The sequence below is a fragment of the Artibeus jamaicensis genome, unplaced genomic scaffold (genome assembly GCF_021234435.1).
Source record: "Artibeus jamaicensis isolate MK-2021 breed Jamaican fruit bat unplaced genomic scaffold, CSHL_Jam_final contig_64, whole genome shotgun sequence".
Classification (NCBI taxonomy): Eukaryota; Metazoa; Chordata; class Mammalia; order Chiroptera; family Phyllostomidae; genus Artibeus; species Artibeus jamaicensis.
Window position 1 is genome coordinate 12,729,362 of NW_026521911.1, and position 22,579 is coordinate 12,751,940.

The 22,579-nt window shown below is 45.1% G+C and overlaps 1 protein-coding gene across 12 annotated transcripts in view; it reads right to left on the reverse strand.

The window, feature by feature from the left end:
- Positions 1-22,579, reverse strand: part of SYTL2 (synaptotagmin like 2) — a 103,221-nt gene that overhangs the window by 38,267 nt on the left and 42,375 nt on the right. For 7 of the 12 annotated variants that reach the window (XM_053670774.1, XM_053670776.1, XM_053670773.1 and 4 more), the window contains exons 2-4: positions 19,204-19,706; positions 9,791-9,942; positions 7,509-7,644 (exon numbers count right to left, since the gene is read on the reverse strand). In XM_053670774.1, the coding sequence (XP_053526749.1) occupies positions 7,509-7,644; positions 9,791-9,942; positions 19,204-19,316 (401 nt within the window). In that variant the 5' untranslated portion in view covers positions 19,317-19,706. The remainder of the gene's footprint in view (positions 1-7,508; positions 7,645-9,790; positions 9,943-19,203; positions 19,707-22,579) is intronic. The other 5 variants (XM_053670777.1, XM_053670778.1, XM_053670775.1 and 2 more) reach the window with 1 other exon arrangement.

Genomic DNA, 22,579 nt, shown 5'->3' on the forward strand with positions numbered 1-22,579 from the left:
AAGGCAGGAAGGGAAACAGAGTTGAGCCTAGAAATGATTAAGCAGTGAAGCAAAGGAAATGGCAGAGCAGAAATGGATGATAGGCATGAGACAAGAAAAAAACAACCCCCCAGAAGCCCCAAAGTTTATATCACGGTATCAGGCACACAAGGGGTTCACCATTTAAATTTGTAGAAATGAACGTGTCTCAAAGTCAGAAGCTAACATCAGATACAGACAAAAGTGACCAAGTGGTCTCAAGGAAGAAACATCACTGAAACATGGCTCCACAGAGTTTTAGGGCCTCATCATATAGGCCAGGGCCAGAATGGCAGTGCTTGTTCTGACTCAGGTGGCAAATACCAAAGAGGAAACTCTGGTGACACAAGTGACTCAGCAAAGGAACAGAAGAAACAGCAGATCTAAGAGATTCTGTGCAGGAAGGCTAGAGGGTTTGGGCAACTTACTGAGAACTTTCAGCCCAACTCTCCAGGCTGGCCGGGAGAGTTCTTGTTCATATACAAGAGAGATAAAGGCCAGCACAGCATCCAGAAGATGATGGGAGGTTAGAACCTGGAGATGGCTTAGACCATAATTCCCTGCTGCAAGGACCAGATAGATCCAGAGTGAGAGTGAATGAAGGAAAGTGAGCTGAGCAGGCTCCCTCCTGAAAAGCCACTCCCTTGGCTGTTGAGTAAGAAGGGCAAGAGAAGGGTCAAAGTATTTCTGGATGGGGAAAAAACCACCTGCTCAGACTTCCTGTTCCAGTGGCCTTGCCTTGCCTCAAGCATAAGAGATGAGGTCACTGTTGGCTGAACCACGATGCTGAGTTAAACTCCACCAGTTCTCTCAGTGGCAGCACTGAGTCAAGAGTATGGAGAATACCTCAGACAGTGCTGGCTTCCCACCAGGCAGCGAAGGACCTGGAGGCTGAGGAGGAGAGTAATTTGCCCCCCCAGGGCTACAAAGCCTGGCCCAAGATTATTATCAAGATTGTGGGCTAGATGTTCCTGCAGCTTCATTTCCTTTCTTTCCCTCTGCACTTTAGCTGTCATTTTTTGTACAGAATTAGTCCCAGGAGCAGGCTGAAATTTTGAGGTAGCCATTCTTCCTTTTGTTCCCAGCCTCATTGCTCCGGAAAGGAATTACAGGAGATGAGGCAGATCTGTATAAAATACAGTCTGAAGCGGGGAAGGACAGGGAGGGAAAGGAAAAGAAACAAGAGTGAGAACTTACAATGGAGCCAGAATGAAGGCTAATAGACAAACACATTACAGGAGGCTATTCTCGCAATGGATGGGCCACACAGAATCAAGTTATCTATCAGCCAGTGTGAAGAAGGAAGTCTGGTCACTGATAAGACCTCACAGTGTCTATACAATTAAAAAAAAAAACAATAGCTGAGGACTAGAAAGCAATTTCTCTTGAGTGTCATTTTAAGAAGTGGTGAGTGATGTGAGGAGCCTTATAGAAGGTGCCGCGCTCAGTTCCTCAGAGTGTTCTGCATCATCTCCCTTAGTCAATAAGGCAGCCACATAGTAATCAGAAGAAATGAGCCAGGCGTGATGGTCAAGGGCTCTGTGGAACACTCATGTTCTCCTGCCATCTCCCTCCTCTCCCCTTCCCACTCACCAAGAACAAAGGATAAGGAGAGTCTCCAGTTCTCCTCTCTGTTCCCTAGAAATCCAGTCCTTAATGCTCATACTGCACGTCCTGTTGTCCCCTCCTTCCTAGAGATAAAGCCAGTCTCTCTCTTACTAAACTCTACCCAGCTATGTAATTCATGTCTATTCTGTAACCTCCCCCTGTGTATATATATCTTATTGTTCATAGTAAACTGGAAGGTCCCTCGAGAGGATCTCAACGACCTTCATATCCCTGTAATGCCTTGTACGGTGCCTGGCACACAACTGGTGAATGACTGAACAAACGAAGGCAACCGAGCCAGTGGCGGGGAAGGCAGTAGCAGCAGCACACGGGTGACCATGTTTTATTTTATATTTTTAAATCCATGTTATTTGCCAAACTACAATGGCCCACATTGTGGAGGTTTTAAACAAAATGTCTTTGTCCTGCTATTGAGAAAGCAAAAGAATGGAAGAAATGAGGCATTCAGAACAGGTGGTCGACACTAAAATACCAGAAACACACAGAATTCACTGGATTACCTTGTGGTTGGGGTGGGGGGGAGTGGGATGAGAGTAGGATACTTGGTTAGCTGCAGTTTACAAGTCTGCTTAATTTAAAAATTTTAAAACAAGAGTCTTATGTCTCAAGCTCTATCTCTGAAAATACAGCTGTTTCCTAGATTAAGCTCTGGCTTTGCTTCTCTCGAGGAAGACAACAGTGTTTTGCGTGCCGGTCTTTTATTGGGCAACATCAGTACAGTAATCACCTTATTCTCATCCAATCTTTGCGACATCCCTGTTAGGTATATATCCTTTGCCTTGTTTTCTAGTGAGAAAACTGAGGCCAGGACAGGTTAAGTAACTTGCTCGATGTCACAGTTCGTTGTGAAAGAGTTGGGGGTTTGAACCAAATACATCTCACCCTGACTCTAAAGACAATTGTCATAAAGGCTCAGCTACAATGCCTATTTCTGGCATCAGTAAAGCAGAGGTTTATGGCCAGAGGACTGGAGTAGAGTCCAGGTGAGTCTTCTTCCTAGGGACTCTTAACATCTGTCACTTCCCGTCCACCTGTGTATTAACCTCACATCTGACCTCCCGACTCTAGAGTTCCATTCCCCTAACCCATTCAGCATTCCACCACTAAGCTGCAATGGTCTAAAGCACAATGTAGACCCTGTCCCTCTTCTACTAATTACCTTTCCCTGCATCTTCAAGGCCTGGGGAATAAAGTCTAAATTCCCCAGAAAGGAAATGGAAATGGTCCACCATCTCCTCAATATACCTTCCCACTCCTTCTGTCGACCCTTCATGACAAATGACTGGTCTATATACCTGCTGTCCCCAGACCTCACTGTCTCTGCAGTCTCCACGCCATCTATCCCCCAGCTCCTCCCTCAAGGTTTGCTCCACTCTCTTCACCAAATCCTCGCTTCAATCCTCAAGCCCACTCCAAACCTCCCCTCCTTTTATGATGCTACTCCTGTGTCAGTCTAGCTGGAAGTGGGTCTCCTTGTCTCAAATCTTATGGCACCTTTTATTGGTATTTTGGACTGGGAATTCACTGGCCCTATTTGTTGTCATGTGATCAGATATTCTTAGACAGATGCATTCATTTTCCTGAGAGCATGTAGCCTCTTTACAGCCAGATACTGTCTTTGTGTCTTAGAATCCCTCTCAGAGGTCAGTAGACTGTGTCTTGCATATAAAAGATATTCAGCATATCCCACAAGATGAGCTTTTTAAACACTAAAGCATGCCAAATTCTACACCCTATACTCTGTAATTTCTTTCCACAGGCACCCTTAAGAAACTCCCTGTGTACTAGAAGGAACACTTCAACAAAATTGTTTATTTCCTTAATAGGATTATTAAGATATTAGATTGTGACTTTGGCATTAGGATTCCCCTCCCAAAAGTGTCTGCATTTTAATGCAAGCCTTTGAAGACTGAAGTTTTTAAAATAATAATGTTAGGTACTGTGGCTGGGACTCAGGGGAAGTGGTAGGGCTTTACAGAAGTCTTACAATCACACCACATAAGCAGCCGGATACTCTACTCATTTCTATGTCCAGCCGTAAAGTGCTCCAACTTTCAAAGTTTAAAAAGCTTTTGAACCTTAACCAGCCTTTCTCTCTAAAACAGTGAAAAATAACAGGACACATCATATACCTTCTTCTGATGTATTTTCCAGCTTAAATATCAACAGTGTCTAGAATCAGAAGGAATCCCACAAGTGATTTTCCTCCTTTTTTTTTTTTTTTGGTTGCTTCTGATCTCTCCCTTTGGACTGTGAGCTTCTCGAAGCTAATGCTGCAGCTCATCCCCAGCACCCAGCACCCAGCACCAAGCCTGCACAGGTTACACTCAAGGAATCCCAAACACGTGAATAAACAAGTGAGGAAACAGCTCAGGGATAACTCGAGGGAACAGAATTAGGAAATATGCGATACCAAGTCTTTCAAGTCAGTCTTTTTTTAAAGTAAAATAATGGTGGGGACGGGGGGATAGGGTGGAGGGGAATGAAGGGGGGGAATAGAACAACTGTAATGGCATAATCAATAAAAAAAATTAATTAAAAAAAAGTATTGGTTGCCAGGGATAAAGGGTAGGATGGAGGGGGAAAAAAATTACTTCTCTGGTGCTACCACACTTCATCCTACAAATTTATCTAACACAAATATTCTCATCCAAGTACAAGGCACTGTGAGAAACTATTCCTACCACAACTGATTTGGGTAAGTCCAAGACCCTATCAATTAAGAACAATTCTTGTAAGAGCTCAATATAAATGACTCTGTGGGGCAGGCCTCCAGGAAATGAAATGGCCACATCATCGGATTGCAATCAATCCAAAGACAAAAGATCAAGTGCATTGTCCATAGACCGACTCATCGGAAAAGAAGCTCAAAACATCCATCCAGACAGGCTGGCATTATTGCAAAGTCAAATATTCCTTAGAATGGTATGCGTGTGAGATCTCTTCAAAGGAGAAAGGAGGCAGCCAGGCAACCCAGGGATGTAAGATAGGAAGGATGTGAGAGGAGGAACCAGAAGGGGGAAAGAACTAAAGTTTGCAACATGCTGCAGAAACTTTTTTTTAGAGGCCTTAGGCTGGTCCCGTCTGTGGCCACAGAAGTAAGACAATGTAAGTTACCAGAGGGTTACCTGTCCTCACAGAGATCATCTTAAAGGAAGAGAGAGAGAGAGAAACTAAAAGGTCAGTCCCCTTCCAGGCTGATTCAGACCAAAGAAGCACCAACAGCATTGCTCGGCAGAGAGACTACTAGACTCTCAGTGTTTCCCAGAGCACCCAAACATGTTTTACAGAATATGTCATCAGAAGTGATAAAGGAGGGGCTTCTCGTCTCAGGACACATTACACCTCATTTATGGACCGGGTCCTGACCACAGGAAGAGAGCGCCTCCCATTTCCATTCTGGACTCCCCACCTTGGCTCAGTCCTGCAGTTTATGTACATGTTCTACAATGATTTAGGGGGTGGGGCATGATGGACCAGTGCCAGTCGTGAACTGTCTGTTGCTATTCATGATGAGGTAAGCACAGAAATGGAAAGAAATGCCTTAAAACACACACAAAACAAAACACTAGTCCTTTACCACACATTTTTCCAATGCCATTCACAGTCTGACAGCCCTGCTGAAGGTCATTAGCCAGAACTAGAACTGTGAGCATTTGGAGTTTTCTTATTCTCCTCTCCTCTGTTCATCCAACCTCTCTCTGCTTCCTGGAGTGACAGGTGCAAACAATGACGAGTTCCAAAAGAACACAGGTAGCTTCCAGTGGTTGAGTACATGCTCAGGACCTGCAGTGGTTTCATTCCTCACACGCAGAATGCCCAGAGAGCAGCACCCACAACAGAAAGAAGGAATCTAGCCAGGGAGACCATTAGAAACCCTCCTTCAGAAACTAGAATATCCAGTCACTGTTACCTCCCACTCTCTGACTCCTGGCTAAGAAAATATTGACAGGTATTGAGTCATTCTATTGAAGTTCACTTAGACTGAAAGTACAATTCCCAAAATACACTTAACACACCCAGTTCCCGAAGGTTAAAGTATAGGTGAAAAAACACTGCAGGAACCTGATACTGAGCAAAGTAGTGGTTTCTGACAAAGAACCAAGTAAACAACAGCTCTGCCTACGATTCTGGGTGATCAGTACCTACACCAAGTAATGAGCAAAGCATGCTGGGTACATCTAACATTCTTATTCTTGCTTTCTGAACCATACCTCATCTATATTATAATGACTTAATTTTGCCTCTTGGAAATTGCCAATTTTCTTTCTTCCTGAGAAGCGCTAAGTGGTTCCCATACCTCATTTTATTTCATCTCACAGCATCCTGGTGAGGCAGCTCTGTCGTGATTAACAGATGAGACCTGAAAGACTCACAAGACCCTAAAGGTCACACAAGGAAGGCAGAAAACAATGCGGACATAAAGTTTGGAAACTCAATAGCCTCGAATTGAGGAAGGAGTGGGGTAATACCCACTAGTCCACATGGGGACATGAGGAAAATGAGTTGGGTTATCAAGGCAGTGGCCCCTCTGTTCCTCAGGACTATTGAGATGAAGTTAGTTTCTGGGAGAAGGACAGGAAGTCTGACCCCCATACTACTGTGCAAATGAGCTAAGTTCGTCTCCAAAATTTGCTCCTTCTGTGGTGCTTGTACCCTCTTCCCTCAGTCAGTGCTCTGGTGCCCTTCCACCCCCATCAAACCTGGCTCTTAGGAGCTGCTCTCAGCTCCTTGGTGGTTTATCTAAATGACCGTATTTCCAGTCCCAGAGTTTCTACGATTAAAGTCTCATCTTTCCCTACAGAAGGAAGGCAGGTATTCACCCAACTACAGGGGTTGCAGGAAGCTGGTAAATGGAGAGTCACTAAAAGGAAAGGAGTAGGACATTCTTCACACCCTTTCCTGAGCTTCCCAAAATAGCTGTGCGTACGTGAGAGCCCACACTTCCGTTCCTTGCACATCTACTATTCCTTGCACCCCCCTGACTCAGTGAGTCCCACCAGTGAATCCATCAACTTTATCCTAGTTACAGATTCGGAAGTGAACTGTCTTCACTGAGGAGCTAGAGATACAGGGAAACCACCCTCCCACCAAGGGTAACAACTATACCTTCAAGTGATGAACACCAGTAGGAAAAACCTTAAATACCTAAAAGGTCATCATCATGGCTCAAACATTTGTGGCATTGTAGCCCCACATCAGCCAGACAATGACATGTATGGGAAACACCAAAAATCAAGACTGAAACATTGAGGACAATGTACATCCTTAAGAGGCCAGATATTCTGCATCCATTGTCATTAATTCTCACCACAGCCTTTCCTGGTGTAGACTATCATTGCTATCTCTAGTTAAGGAAAGAGACTCAGAGAGGTTAAATGACCTGCCCATGGTCAAATGGCTAATAACTGGTATATTCAGGATTTGAATTGATATCTGCCTGGTTTGCATACTTAAGCACCTTCCATTCATTATACCAGGCTGTATAATTTGGTCATAATTCATCTCTTCCCTGAAGTGACTCACTCCCCTATATACATGTTAGAGTACCTCTTCATTCTGCCCTAAGGGAAAATCCTTAGTACAAATAAAAAACAACGGTTGTTGGCGCTAAAAGAAGTCACCACTTAATCTTTTAATTTTACTTAATATTCAGATTTGTTAGACATTCTGGAAGCTGGGGCACAGTACTAGCCAGGCTTTGCTTGCTTTGGGGCCCAGAATTTTCTCAGAGATGCCCCTTCCCTGCGCCCCTGAGGACAGTCTAGCATAGGCACTAACAGCCTGCTTTTCTGCCTGCACAGCACACCAAACCATGGATGCCACCTGAAGCCACTCTCCCCACAAAGGCCTTGTCTTACCTGGGTCTTGCTGCTCCTACATCCTCTTCTGGCTCTTCTGCAACTCCAGCTAGCTCTGGGGGAAGGAAAGCATCTTTGTTGACATTATTCACCCAGCTTTCCTTTGCCCCGTTTTCTCTGTCCTCACTCTGCTCAGCTGAAACAGGAAACAATAAAGACAGATAGGTTATCTCTCACCTCCATGACCTACAAAATCATATCATCTCTTATCGCTGAAGGCTGGAACCTGAATTTCAGGCCTTCCCTGAGTGTCAAGGCAATCACCAATGTGTCTGAGTATTAGGGATCAGAATTATATCTGCAAGAGAAGCCAGCAGATTCCTCTGATGTTAGGTCCCTACACCCCCGCACCCAGCAAAGTCTCCTGAGAGCAATGCACAGGTAACTCCAGAGACAATGGAAGCAGAATTCTGACTGCCTCTGACCCAAATCTGGGTCAGAACTGGATGTGTACGGCCAGGGGACTCTGAGGACAGGGAACCCTCATTGAACAGAAGCACCATCATCACCAAGCATTTACTGAACTTTTACAATGTTCCTGACTTGAGGCTGGGCTTGGGATACAAAGGGGAACAAATGCTCTAAGCCTAGAATGTTCCCCTCTACTACCTTCTCTTCTCCCCAGTCTACACACCCACATTCTACATATTCCTTAATACCCAGATCAGATACCAGAACCCTATAAAACCTTTGTGCTCACTCTTCGGAAAATAACCTCTTTTGCATCTGAATATCCAGGGCTCTTGACGGGCTCCTTTCAGATAATGAGCATCAACAGAGTGAAGGCAGTGCTGTGTACAGAGCTGAGTTCTTTGCATGTATTCTCCTGTGAGTAGGGAGTGACTTTCCAAGTTTGCAAATTTAAAAGTTGAGGATCACAGATGTGTAACCAAGGCCACATAACCAATAAGTGCCAAGAATACTTTCATCAATGTTAAGAAGATGAAGCAATGAAAGGGCTTCCAATTTCCATATATACTCACATTCCAGAATGGTATTCCCCACAAGTCTCTTTATAGTATAAGCCTAGTTTTTTCAATTGCAAAATGGAGTCCACAGTACTAACCTGTACCCTTCAAGATTCCTGAAGGTCTGGATGGTTTTGAAAATCAAGAGGCCTGTGAGCAATGTGTGGTCCACACCAAGCAGGCAGCCTTTCCCGATAAGGAGTGTGGCTCTTTCTTTCAGAAAGACTGAAAGCCCAGCTCGGCCATTTGCCAGCTATCTGACCTCGGGCATATAGAACTTTACATACCCCATATATAGAATGGGGATAATAATACATATCTTACAAGATTGCTGCTACAATTGGAAATAAGAGAGAGTAAATTCCCATCATATTTTAGGTGCTCAAAAAGTGATAGTTATTTTTGTTATTGAGTGCAGGCTAGATCTAGGAAGAGGCTGTTCTCAGGGATAAACATTTACACTGGCTAGTCCATAGTTAGAATGCACTAGGGAAATAGTTAATGAACTCAACAGAATCCCGAAAAAGCCCTCAAAATACTGTCTTTAGAGTACCTTAAATAATGTACTTGGTTGATTACAGAAGTATCAGATGTCAAGGTAATTAAGTGGAGGGCTAATCTCTTTGTAAGTTCTTCATCCTACTCAGGAGAAAAGGTTCTACATCTTTAAAGTTAAAAAAAGAAAAAAGAAAGATGGCCCTGGCCAGTGGCTCAGTTGGTTGAAGCATTCCCATACACCAAAGGTTGCAGGTTTGAACCCCAGTCAGGGCACATACCTAGCTTGCAGGTTTGATCCCTGGTTGGGGTGCATATGGGAGGTAACCAATTGAAGTTTTCCCCTCTCCCTCTCTTTCTGTCCCAAACCCTTCTCTTCCTTCTTCTCTCTCTAAAATCAATAAATATACCCTTGGGTAAGGACAAGAAAGAAAGAAAAGGAAGAAAAGAAGGAAGGAAGGAAGGAAGGAAGGAAGGAAGGAAGGAAGGAAGGAAGGAAGGAAGGAAGGAAGGAAGGAAGGAAGGAAGGAAAGAAGAGGCGGTAGGTCCTTATAAATCTCCATTGTGTGGCTATTACTACTCAGCAGGGCATCTAAAGGGCTTCCTTTCTCCTACTCCACACTGAGTCACTCAGCCCCACCTCACCCATTCAAATGCAGAGCAAGAAAAGTTGGAGCCAGAGGGCTACACGTTATGAAAAATGTACATTTAAATGATTTCCCTCAGCAGATTTTCATAATAATTTTGACATTTCCCTTCTCCCAACTCCTCCTTCCCAAACAAAGGCTGCCTCTGACTGTACCAGCCCCATCAACTCACCTGCTGCCTGGAGCCTCTTCTTCCTCATGGATGCTCTGACGATATCTGTGCCGTGGATTTTGTCTCTGTGCCTTTTTGCCTTGGCTTCATAAAACCATTGGCCACTCATATTCCTCAGCTGCTGGCCATCCTTAACTTTTTCAGGCAGATGTCTACAAAAGGAAAAGAGCTTTACTTTGCTGAGAACCCACAGTAAATAAATGAGTTCACTGTGAAACTGCATAGAGCAATTTGTAAACAGTCAAAATGAAGCTCTTGAGGTCTTGGAAGATTCCACAAATCTCCCAGATGACAAACAAACATGTGTTCCCCACTGACTGAGAAGTCAGAGAAGCCAAGGCCAACATTTTTTTTTTTAATTCAAAGATTTAACCCATGATCCCCAGATGACGCCTGAAGTTTCTCAAAGGCAGATCCACTTTTTGGCCATCTTCTGTGTGCACTGTTCACATGCCAATAACCCGGGGGAAAATGGTACATTAAGCTTCCCTAAGCCTCTGTAGCCGTATCTGTAAACGGGGTTAATAATAGTAATCCACCTCATGGTGTTGCTATGAAGATTAAATTAGTTTACAAGTGTCAGCCCCCCTCTGCACATGCCTGGCACCTAATAAACACTCGGTGACTAACTGGTGAGGTAGTTATCAGCTTATCAGGCCTTTCCTTTTCAGTGACATTTTCCTGGAAGCTTTTGGGAGACAGTGCATGATGTCCCTGGTCAGGGAAATGAATGCTGGAAAGGCAGGCTGGAGTATCAAGAAAGATCAAATTTATGGGGGGTGGGGGGAGGTGGATTAGTGGAAGCAGGAGCAGAGGCAAATTCCTTTTATGCAGATACTGCTTTGAAGGGTTCCACAACCATTCATGCTCTCTGAAAAGTTAAAATTTAATTAACCACCCAAGTACTGCCCTCTGAGACACTCCTAATCTACCCTGGCTAGAAAAAATTATGTTCTCCTTCACAAGTCTTGTAACCTCTGCATCTCTCTATCCATCTCAATGAAATGAGAATCACAAAATCTACCTTTTCTTACTCATAGAGATGCACTAAGAATAAAGTAGAATAAAAGCCTTAAGGAGACTTTGAACTCTTGGAAGATAAGGTGCTACACAAATCCAAGAAGGTTTTATGACTGTTATTCAATACATATGTATGCTTCCCAAAGTAGTGAAGCTAAGTTTTGGGCAGAGAGTGTGTATAGTGGCCACCCCAGGGTGGCGGCAGGGCTGGGCATGAGGGCTGGGAGCGGGAGAAAGAGGAGGTGCAGTTACCCTCAGTCCCTCCCAGGTGTGCTTGGAGAGTGTCTTTCCACCTGGAGTCCAGCTCTCTGCTGGGACTTCCTCCGCTCTCCCAGTCCCCAAGGAAGAAGTGACCCTACCCCAAACATGCCCCATCAGTACCCTTGGGCACACTGCCATGACTGCCCATCACCAAATCCTAACAGGGACAGTGTTGTCACTTCACGCTTCTACATCACCAGACAGGTCATGGTTTTTTAGTAAATGTTTCTAATGGTTTGCCACTGCCTAGGTTTTCAGTAGAGTGCACTACCCCTGGGCTGCCAATGGAGTTTTTGCCTTTTGCTCCCTAAAAGACCAACTTTGAGTTTGAGTCCAGAAGAGATAAGTCCTTCCAGCTTTCCCTATTAGAGAGTGAGCCCCTACGGTCAGGGTCTGTACTCAGTACTTCTTTGCTTGCTGTGTGAACAACAGTAGGTATTTTATTCAGTGCTTGTGGAGTGCAGGTATCACATGAGGCCCCTGACCACCTGGCTTAAGGCTACCTATTTGGATTCATTTTCCAGCATTTAACCCCCACTTGCCAACACACTAGACTTCTCCTTGTTACCCACATTGCTCCTTCATGATCCCTGTGAACTTTAGAAGCAGGAGGGTGTGGCAGAAAGACTATGGGCTTTGGAGTCTCTCCCGAATTAGGTCCAAATCCTAGTTCTGACCCTTCCTGGATGAGACCTCTGGCAGGTTACTGGACCCCTCTAAGTGTCAATCTCCTTGTTTGTAAAGCTATAGGAAAATAAGACCTCCTCTGAGGGACTTTGGGTAGGATTCAATGGGGTGTTTCTCAGAAAGTACCTAACAGTGCCTGAGCCTCAATAAGAGGTCAGTAATGTGACTCCTCTGTAGAGGTCATTGCCTTCCCTTCTCTGCCCAGCATGAAGGGCTCCAGAGCCCTTTGCGCATATCTGTCTCATCCACTGAGCTGTTGACTTGGCAAACTCCTCGCAGGCGAGGACCACATCCCAACCACCTGTGTCATACCAGTGCCTAGTGCACAGCCTGGCACAGAGCTGGTACCCCGAGACTGTTGACTGACTGAATCAGTGAATGAGTAAGTGCTCAGCAGCCACCCATCTCAGTCAGGCAAGCGATAAGAGAGATCCTGTCACTGCCAGGGGTCAGGGAACCACATTATCACAATGGCAGTGCCTTCTCATGATGGGGCAGGATAACTCATCTCTCAGCGGAGTAGGAAAAAATGTGATAAAACACGGCAACAGTCATCATCTTTGTGAAAGAAACCGCAAACCCTCATGACATTAACAGCTCAATTTCTCCACGTGAGATTTATTGACTTATTTTTGTTGTTCAACTGGAAGGCATTTGCATGCATCGTCATGCCATTCTGGATCTCTTCTGCCTGAGAGATGGGCTGCGTGCTCCTGCTCCTGCTAAACGTTCAGTGCACGAGGGGACACAGGCTCAGTGAGACCCGTGGCCCCTTGAAGAGCTGGGAGCCATTAAAGGAGGGAACTAAGGTTGGGTTGCTGGCTCATTTCTTTTAAAGTGGCAAAAGAATAGGAAATTCTCTCGGATTCAATACATGTGATTTATGTATGTCTTAACGTGATAATCTGCTGCATTTAGTCCATTTCTTTTTCTATCTCAGTTATTTGAAATATTTTACAGATGAGTTAATGTGTGTGACATTAAAGCCCAAGTTTTATAAAAATGTAGATCATTAATAAAAAAAAAAAAACACTACCTCAGAAGTGCTGTTAAAATCTTCCCTATCGGCCCATGTTGATGTCTCATTCTTCCTGAAGTCTAACCAACCAAATCAGCATTGGATTCTCTGACCACTGTACCATTTAGTTGAAGTGAGAAAGTGTAAGTTCCTTGGTACTCATGTTTTACACCTCACCATCCTCTCCCCACATGCACGCTGTGCTTAGTAAAGAGCTGAGGGAAGAGAAGATGCTTAACAAACACCCTCGGGCTGGTGAGCAGAAGACAAGGCAGAAGAAGGGCACTCGGTGCAAAGGGAACACTGTCCTGCCACCCTCCAGGCCAAACGTGCTGGTTATGCACACATGCACACAAAACCTTGTTTTATACTGGGCCCCGTGCTTGGCACTTCATATCACGCAGCATCTCATTTAATCCGTGCAACTTCACCAAGATGTACAAAGAATTTTGTCAACTGCAAAGGATGGCCCACCTTGCCTCCTCTGTATGCTAAAGGCCATATCTGTTCATCTGTTCATTCACTAATACATTAATCTCCTATCACATACCAGGCCTATGGTCAGAATTGTGCATAAAAAAGTCTATAGCCGTCACTGCCAATGTCAACTCCTGTGGTGCAGAGACTGCGAGCACCTTCACAGGGAAGCCAGAAGAGCAGTGAAGCCCTCTACCTTGGCCTACCCGCTTTTCCTCCTTGTAATTACAAAGCACACCCCAGCTCCCAGCTATTCCTCCTGATTAAGCAAAGGCCTACCATCATAGGCAAGATTTGGTTGATAGTATCTAGTCAACTGTGGATAATAAGAATCAGCAGACTGGCCAGAGAAGCTGATGGGTCCATTTCCCAGCCTTTCATTTTTAATCTCTGCAGTATACCCTCAGTAGAGATGGTGAGATATCTGACTTAAAAATACACTTAGATGTTTATTTTGAATGTGAGAACTGGAAAGGGCTTTAGATACGAATGGCCTCACTTTATAGATTAAATAAGTGAGGCCCAGAGAAGTTAAGAAGTTTGCCCAAGGTCACACAGAATTGGGAGAGGAAGCCAGCTGGACTCCTGGCTACTGCTCTTTCCCCTACCCCATCCTGCCTCAGAGAGCCAAATGTAATTTTGGTTTCTAAGATGGCTATTGCACTTCACTCTTCCTAGAAAGGAATTCAGTCTTTGATAGAGAATCTGAAAACCAACGCATGTGAAAATGAAATAAACTGCAAATGATCCTTACAACGGAAAGTGAGAGGCAATACGTGTCCCTTGCGTCCTGGACACATCACAGACCCCACAATCCACCGAGACACAGCACAAAGCATGGGAAGCCCAGGCTTCCTAGTTTGATAAGCAAGGCTTCGATATTACAGGGCACTCAACCTCTTCCACTGGACCCCCCTCATTGTTGAGTGGGTTCAGCTCCACTTGTATGCAGACGAAAGGGGTAAATGTAAGTGAAGCTCTGTGTACAACATAGTTCCTTGACAAACGTTGCTCCCTGTCCCCTGTGCTTGGACAGAAAACACCACCTGAGGTCCTGGAAAGCAGTTCTTCAATGGCAGCTGCCTTCATTTAAATGAAACTAGGTCTTGAGGATGCCGCTGAGAATCCTAAGATGTGGTCGCGGTTGAGATCGTATCTGTGATGAGAATGCCCATCGCCATGGATGCGGTTGCGTGTGCAGGGGCGGGGGACGTGGCAGTGGCGGTGTGCAGACACACGCGAGCAGCGATTTCCTGCTGGCAGTGTGGTGCACAGCACAGGAAACACCACCTCTGCAGTGTGTCATTTTCAAACCATGAAAGGCTAAAATTATATATGTGTATGTATGATGGTGCCTCTTAAAAAATAAGAGGGCAGAGGGGAAGAGGGAAAAAGATTCTGTCCTGACGTCTGCTTCACTGCTGGGCTGTGAATGTCCCCAGCTGGTTGTTAGGGCAGCAAGCAGAGTGGAGATGCCTGGTGATAACCAGGCTCAGCTCTCATGGCTACAGGCAGAGAGGCAGCATGACAGACAGTTGTGATGGCAACAGGGATCTGGAGCTATTGTCTTCTGACTGTACCCCAGAGACACTACCACGGATATCCCCTTGGGTTTAAGTCCATGTTGTACCATTAGCAGGTTGAGTGATTTGGAAACTGGACACTTCCCCTGTATGGCACTCATTTTTCTCATCCATGAAGTCAGGATGGGAGGTAACACATAGACTCAATCATCTTAAAGTGTCTCAGATGAGCTGGGATGTGAGCAATTCAAAGTGCTGGATACATCAAGTGTGGCAAATAGATTTCTGTTGCAATGCCAAATCTCATCCACAACCATACCAAAAAGGATTCGGAGGCATATCCGGTTTTGATGAGCACATCCATTAGTGATATCCTCATGGTGATGGGGGGGTTATACTCCAAAGTCCATAACAAATTAGTTTGTGGAAGAACAGTCTCAATTTTAGCGGCAGGTTTGACTTTCTAATGTTTTACTTAAACTAACATTATAATAATGTAACTTAATTTCTAAAGCCCCATACCAACTACAAGGATGACTGGGGCATTAAAAATCATGCTTAGTAAGACAAGGTTAAGATTTTAAATTTGCAATTGATAATCCATTACATATATAAAGGCCATTACATAGCAAATTCCCTGAGGACTGGAACCATAATTCAATCATCCTAGAATTATGTTCATATTATTGTGCAGAGGAGGTCCCCCTACCTAACAGGTACTCGCTTAAATTTCACTGCATTACAGAATTGAGAGTTTTTAGGAATAATTTCATGATAAAAAGTCAGACTACTAACCAGAGACTTCTGTCCTTTCTTAGAGGCATAGGTGGAGTGGCGGAAAGGGACTTCAAACACATTCATCACCTATTACGAGCTAAGAAGAGTAAGAATTATTTTACTTACTCTTGACTTTAATCCTTTAACTTTGGTGCTGTGGTTATTCCCAGTCTGAGTTGAGGCTTCGAAAAGTTAAGTAACTTGACTAACAAACCACAGTTTATCAGTGGTGAGGATAGAATTTATGTCAGTTTTGACTCCAAGGTCTGTGCAGGGAAGTTCTTCCCTTGTGTCAAGGTGAAATCCTTACGGTTCTGACAGAATGCCAGCAATGAACCATGTGAAGCAGAGGGACCAGCACTGGACCAAAAACTTTTCTCGTTATGGCTTTGGCACTGACTAGCTGTGTGATCCTGGGCAAGTCACTCCCCATCTCTGGGCTTTACCTACTTTATCTATGAAGGGATTAGGTGAACCAAAAAAAAAGTCTTTTCAGAACTGCCAAGCTGTAACTCTGATGGAAGAGTTAAAACAAAGAACTAGAGGAGAGTGAGAGGGCTGGAAAGCAGAAGCCCACTGAACACAATTTCTAGAAACCAGAGACCTAGTTCTGGTCCCACCAGCCCGGGCACAGAACAACCTCACAACCATCCCCACAAGTCCCTTCAGTCGTAAAGCAAAGAGGAGATCAGACTAGGATTCCTCTTGTGTGAAGTGGGCAGTGGGCTGGGCCCCTTCCCGTGCCCACAGGCTATGGGCCTTGTGCCCATTGCTCCCCCTGCACACCATCACGTCTCCCCCGGCCCAGGCTCCTGGACTTGCCCATGCCAAGCCGAAATGGGGTATTGGGACCTAACTAAAAGGCCCCCAGCATGGTGGTGGTAGACAGGGCTTAACTCATAGCATATTTTCACCACCTCAAGCCTTCTTCCTATCAGGTTAAAAAGCAAAACTCAAGGGCAGCACCAATAGCAGCTGCTGGGGCACCATCAGACACAGTGGACCGAAGGAGTGTCTGCAGACTCACCACTGCAGAGGGACTCAGCACTCCTGCAGCAGCCACAGGCTAGCTGGTGCCACAACCTACACACTCACGCCCCTCACAAGGCCCAGGCGGAACTCTGCATTTTTTTAAAATCCTCACCCGAGAACATTTTCATTTGCTTTTTTAGAGAGAGAGAGGGGGAGAGAGAGGAAGGGAAAGAGAGAAACATAGATGTGAGAGAAGCATTGATGGGTTTTCTCCATATGCACCCAGACCAGGGACCCATGCTGGAATTGGGGGTCACATGCACCCCTGCAACCCAGGTATACTCTCCGGTTGGGAATCAAACCCACAATGTTTCAGTTTCTGGATGACGCTCCAACCTCTGAGCCCCTCTGGCCAGGGCTGACTCAGCAGCCTGGAACTCCAGGGGCCAAGAAAATACAGGAGTGGGGGGAACAAATCTCTGTCACGAGGTGGTTTGGTAGAGGAGGCAGAACTGCAGACCACACACAACTGCATAGAAGTGGAAGGAACTCGCAGCAAACCAGTATTCACCACCCCAACTTCCTGAAGTAGGAAGGGGACCCACTGCTTTCTCCAACTCGTCTTCTGAGATCGTCTCGGCTAATGGAATTCTCAATTCCCAGGGTGCTTTAAGAGTCAACTAATATGGTGATAGAAGGAGATTTGACATGGGGAGATGCACACACAATCCAATAAACAGATGATCTATTAGAGAACTATACACCTCAAACCTACGTAATCTAATTAACCAATGTCACACCGTTAATTTAATTTTAAAATTTTTTTAAAAAAGAATCAACTAATATTTTATTGCCTGGCTAATGTAGCTCAGTGGATTGAGCGCAGACTGCAAATCAAAGGGTCACCAGTTTGACTCCCAGTCAGGGCATATGCCCAGGCTGCAGGACAGGTCCCCAGTGAGGGCCACATTAGACACAACCACACACATTGATGTTTCTCTCCTTCTCTTTCTCCCTCCCTTCCCCTCTCTCTAAAAATAAATAAATAAAAATTAAAAATCAGCTAATACTTTATCTGTGTTGCCTCCTCCCCTTACTTTTAAAATGGGTGTAAGTCCTGCCTGGAGCATAAGAGGATAATATTCACGACAGGGCTTCAGAAACTGTGAATGGGTAAAGGCATTAATGCTACCAACAGGCTCCGTCCTTCGGCTGATCAGTGTAAATCCTCTGTTCCTCCTGGGGAAGCTGCTCAAGGTACCTCACCTGCTGAGCATGGGGAGCAGTGCCCTGTCCAGGTGCCTGGAGCACTGCAGGTGGCCAGGGGGGAGGAGCATGACAAGATCCCCATTCTCATGATCCCCACTACCTATGGCCACCTCCTGTCACTGTCACAGCTCAGTGTGCTGCCTCACACCAAGACAGCCACCCACTTTCCCACGGCCACATCCCAGGATGGCCTGTCTATTGTTTTTTAGGGAGAGAAGGTGGACTTAGCGAAGAGTATCTGAAGGCCAAGATTTGATTCTTACTTCTAAACTGACAAACTGTATGAGCTTGGGCAAGTCTCCTCAACTGTCTCAAAGTCAATTTCCCCACATATCAGAGTGGATGAAATTACATCTTCCTACATCCCCCTAACAGCATAGGAGTGTTGTGAGCTCAGAAGAAATAATGGGCATGTAAGCCCTTTGCAACTTGTTAAGTGCTGCCTATATACAAAATAGTAGTAGCAGCCATAATCAGACACTCTGGACCGCCGGGCGTGAATTTCAGCACGCTCATTTGTAAAGCATCCGTGTTCAGTTAGGGCCAAAATATGGGAAATGGTGCAAGTAAACCCATTACTCCTGGTTCTGTGTGCCAGAAAATAAGAACACGGTTCCTTTTCCCCATCTTGTCTTCTGAAAGGAAATGCCCCTGTTGGGTAACTCCTGGGGAAGGCTCGTGCAGTTAATACTGCCTCATACTCAGGAAGCCTTTCACTGCCTCTGAAGCCCGGGATTACACAGGCAGCCGATGGCAGGGCCCAGAGGCGAGCCCGCTCCTTCCACATCCTGATCTCATGCTCCTTCTACCACACGGGTGAGGGAAAGCGGCAGAGGTGCGGACGTGGAACACCCGGGCTCCTCCCGACAAGGACAGTGCGTCAGAGCTGCCACTCCTCGTGGGACACAAATGAAAAACCGGCTCTGGCTGAGCCAACTTTAGTTGCTGTTGAAACCAAACCTTTCTAAAAGTATGCAGAAATATGAGCTATCTCCCCATTTTTTTTCTTTAAAAAATTTGTAAGTTTAAAATCTTCCTATTTTGGCCCATAATTCAGTTTTAAAAGTGTTTTCTACAAAAAAAAAATATGGGTATAAACATACACACAAATCCATATATGTGGATGTAGATGTAGGTGTTTATATATATATATATATTTCATTTTTAATTCAGTGTTTAATAAGTTGAAGGACTTTAGTTAGGTTTTTAATCTTTTCTGGCAGGAGTCCTATGGGATAAACTAAGAGACACCAAGGAGGAAAAAATTCCGTCCAGGAAGTAAACCTAAAATTGGAACCCATAAATTCAGGCTCCAAGTCAGAACTACCACTTATGGTTGGGAAAAAAAAAAGTGTCCCACCCTCTCACAGACTGGCCCTCCCCCCACGCCCAGGGACCTCCCGCCGCACCTGACTCTCTCTTCTTCAACCCTCTTCAGGGCGGCGTCCCGCTGCAGGACCTCCATGATGGTCTCTTGCTCCTCCTCCGTCAGGAAGCTCAGGTCGATCATTTTGAAAGGCATACGCAAAAATAACGGTAACGAATCTGGCTTGAGGTCCTCAAAGCTAAACAACTCTGACAGTAGCCCAGATGATTAAAAGATGCAAAAGTGAAATGAGATAATATCTCGTTCAGTTCAGCAGCAAAAGTCTCGGTCTGGCACAACAAGAGTTTTAGGTGGCTGACGGCAAACTCGTAAGTGGCCTTTCCCGTGAGGCAGGAGTGGTCTGCGGGGCGACGTGGAGAAGAGGCTCTGAGCAGGAGGCTGCATTCCTTGCCAGCCAGGTCACTTGTTCCTACAGCTGCACTTCCACTCACACGCCTTCTCTGGACCAGTCTTAGACACACTTGGTTCTCCTTCAGTCCCCGTCACCAGGTCAAGGGGAACAAGCAGCATCTGAGCATCACCTACCTGGGGAAATGTGAGACAGTAAACAGCAGTGAAAGGTAATTCCTGTAAGCGTTGCTCTTTATTATAAGATTTAAACCATGCCTGGGAGAAAAACGGACCAAGCGAGGCAGTCTCTGAGATTGGGAACCCAGTTCTGCTGGCTCCTTGAGCAAATGGCAAATGGGTCATGAAACATGCTTCAACTCAATTCCGGACCGCCAAAACGGACAGCACACACACATGCCTGTCAGTGTTTGACAGTCCACCGAGGAAGGGCATGTTTTCAAAAAGAAGCTGGTTGTCAAACTCATGGGACACTCGGCTAAAAAGTCATGGTAAAAGTCAGTGAGGCCAGGGAGACACGATTCAAGTTGTCAAGTGACTATGGGTAAGAAACTACAAATAAAAATTCACCAACACTCACTTCATGAGGAGGAATGTCACACTGGAATATACCTGTGCTCCGTAATGACAGGAGAGCTAGTATCAGGTAGACGTACTTTGCAAAAAACAGCGGGAATTGTTATTCTTCCCCTAGTCCCCCCTCTAACCTTTGCTGGGCCTAGAGCAACTCACTGAGCTCGTCTCCCTTCATTTCTGAGGAGAAAGAACACTTACTGGCATGTGTACATAAACTGGGGAAAGGAAAGAGGCAGAATTCAAAATGCCCCGTTCTCCGAACTAAGCATTTTAAGTGGGGACAACAGGCAAGAACCCTGTTCTCTCTGAAGCATCTTACACCCACGTGCAATGACCAGGGGAGACCTGAAGAGTGCCACAGCTGGGCAGGACTTCAGAGAGCATCAGCTCCAGGTTCGGGGCCCTTTTCATGAGTGCATTGCTGCATGTGCAACAGATACTAAAAACTAGGAGTTTAGTACATTTGAAAGTAGCCTCACTTAAAAGTAACATGGAGTGTGTACACTAGTGAGTAATTTTATGAATATGTTCTCTGGGCAACAAAGAACTACTGGGGAGTACTCCCCCTGGCACGCGCTAGCTGCGAACCATTACGCGAGTCTCCTCCCACGCGGAGGCTCAGTTTTCTCATCCTTACTTATTTGACAGGACCACATTCCTCACAGGTTGTAAGGACTAAATGAAATAATGAATATCAAACAGCATACACCTTGCTTCCTGTACCAAAAATAGCTACTAAAAATATATTCTAGTTTCCTTCCTGAATCCACTGAATAAGAGTGAATTCATCCAACTGAGTAAGAGTGTACTTGGTTGTATACGTGTATTTTTTTTTTCTCTTTTGAGTTACGTTTTCTAACTCCCCCCACTAAGTTTGTCTTTCATGGACAGGTACTCTGGAGACCTTTGTTTTATTTTCCTGTATCTCTTTACAAAATGCCCACAGAGACAACCCCAATAAATATTAAGATAGTACTTCATTCTCTTTTGTGACATGTTGCATGCATTTGCCTGCTTGTTCATCTCGAAAAGTACTCATCTTTCAAGATGAAAGTCTCGACCCCCAAGAAGCACCCCCGACCTTCCACAGCCAGAGTTAAATGATGTAGGTGATTTGCTTATTGCTCCTAACTCTTCATCCCCTCCCTGAAAGAGAACTATACAGCCATGTTGCCACTGGAGTGAGCAGAGTATTCATCCTGACCCTCCTCATGTTGGCCTTGGCCTGTGACTTACTTCGGCCAATGGAATGTTACAAGTGTGATGTAAGCATAGGCTGTGGATATGCCCTGTGTGGTTTGGTTTGGCTTCTTATGCTGCCGCACGTGCCACCAGAGAGCTTGCCCGTGGAGCCGCTGCCTCTTCTGCCTGGTCCCAGAAAGAGAGATATAAGGACCAACCAGAACCTGACCCACCTGAAGCAGCTCACCCCTGCTGACCTGCAAATGTGGAAGCAAGAAATAAATATTTGTCGTTGAAAGCCACTGAAGTTTGTGGTTGTGATATAATATTTTTGTAGCAGAAACTTAACTTTACAAAAACTTTTTCCTCCATTTAGATAACTCCACTGATGTAATTATTTATCTGCCTTTAGTCTCTCACATTTGACTGACAGTCTCTGGATGAATAAACAAGTGAGTCAGTAAACGAATTGAATGGACCCAATTCAAACACACAACTTCACCAGGGGACGGCTATCTCAATTCTTTCATGTACAGTAACTTCCTCCGATCTCAAAGTCTGGGAAGGAAATAGATTCAAGCCACATTCCGGGAGCCATGTCCCCAGTGAGGCATTACACTGCCATATGGTCCAGTGAGAGGTTGTTTTGAAGTTCAGTGAGGGGGACAGGAAGGGAACAAAAGAGAAGAAACACTTGTCCCGCAGTGGTAACTGGCAGGGCTGCTGAGGGGGAAATGCTGGTCTCCACACCTTCACACAGAACCAGAAGCAAAGCAGTGCTTCTGTGTAAAAGCTTCTAAGGGTTAAAAGCTTTTCCTAAAAATAAACTGTTAGTGAGACAAAGGGCAACATCCTCATTTTACAGACAAAGGAGTGAGGGCTGGGACCCTCACCTCCTAACTGAGTAGCCAGGAGTCGCACCCTGTCAGGTGGCAGGGAGCCCTCAGGAGGCTATTGAGACTTTTCAATACGAGGTGCTCCCCCAACTCCCAATATTCTGGGTGCTGCGTATCATGGGAGCTAATCGAACATTTCATCCATTCAACAAATGTTTATTGAGAGCCTTTTGTGCCTGGCACTGTTCTCAGCACTAATGATACAGCCATAAATAAGACAGAAATGAACGTCCGGTCTTTTGTGGAGCTTACATGCTAGTTGAAGGAGACAATGTTCAAACTCAATAATAAAAAATAAATTTAAAAATCACACTAAATAAATGAATTATGTAACCCGTTAGAAGACAAAAAGGGTCATAGAGGAAAACAAAGCAGGGAAGGAAATTAATTATAAGG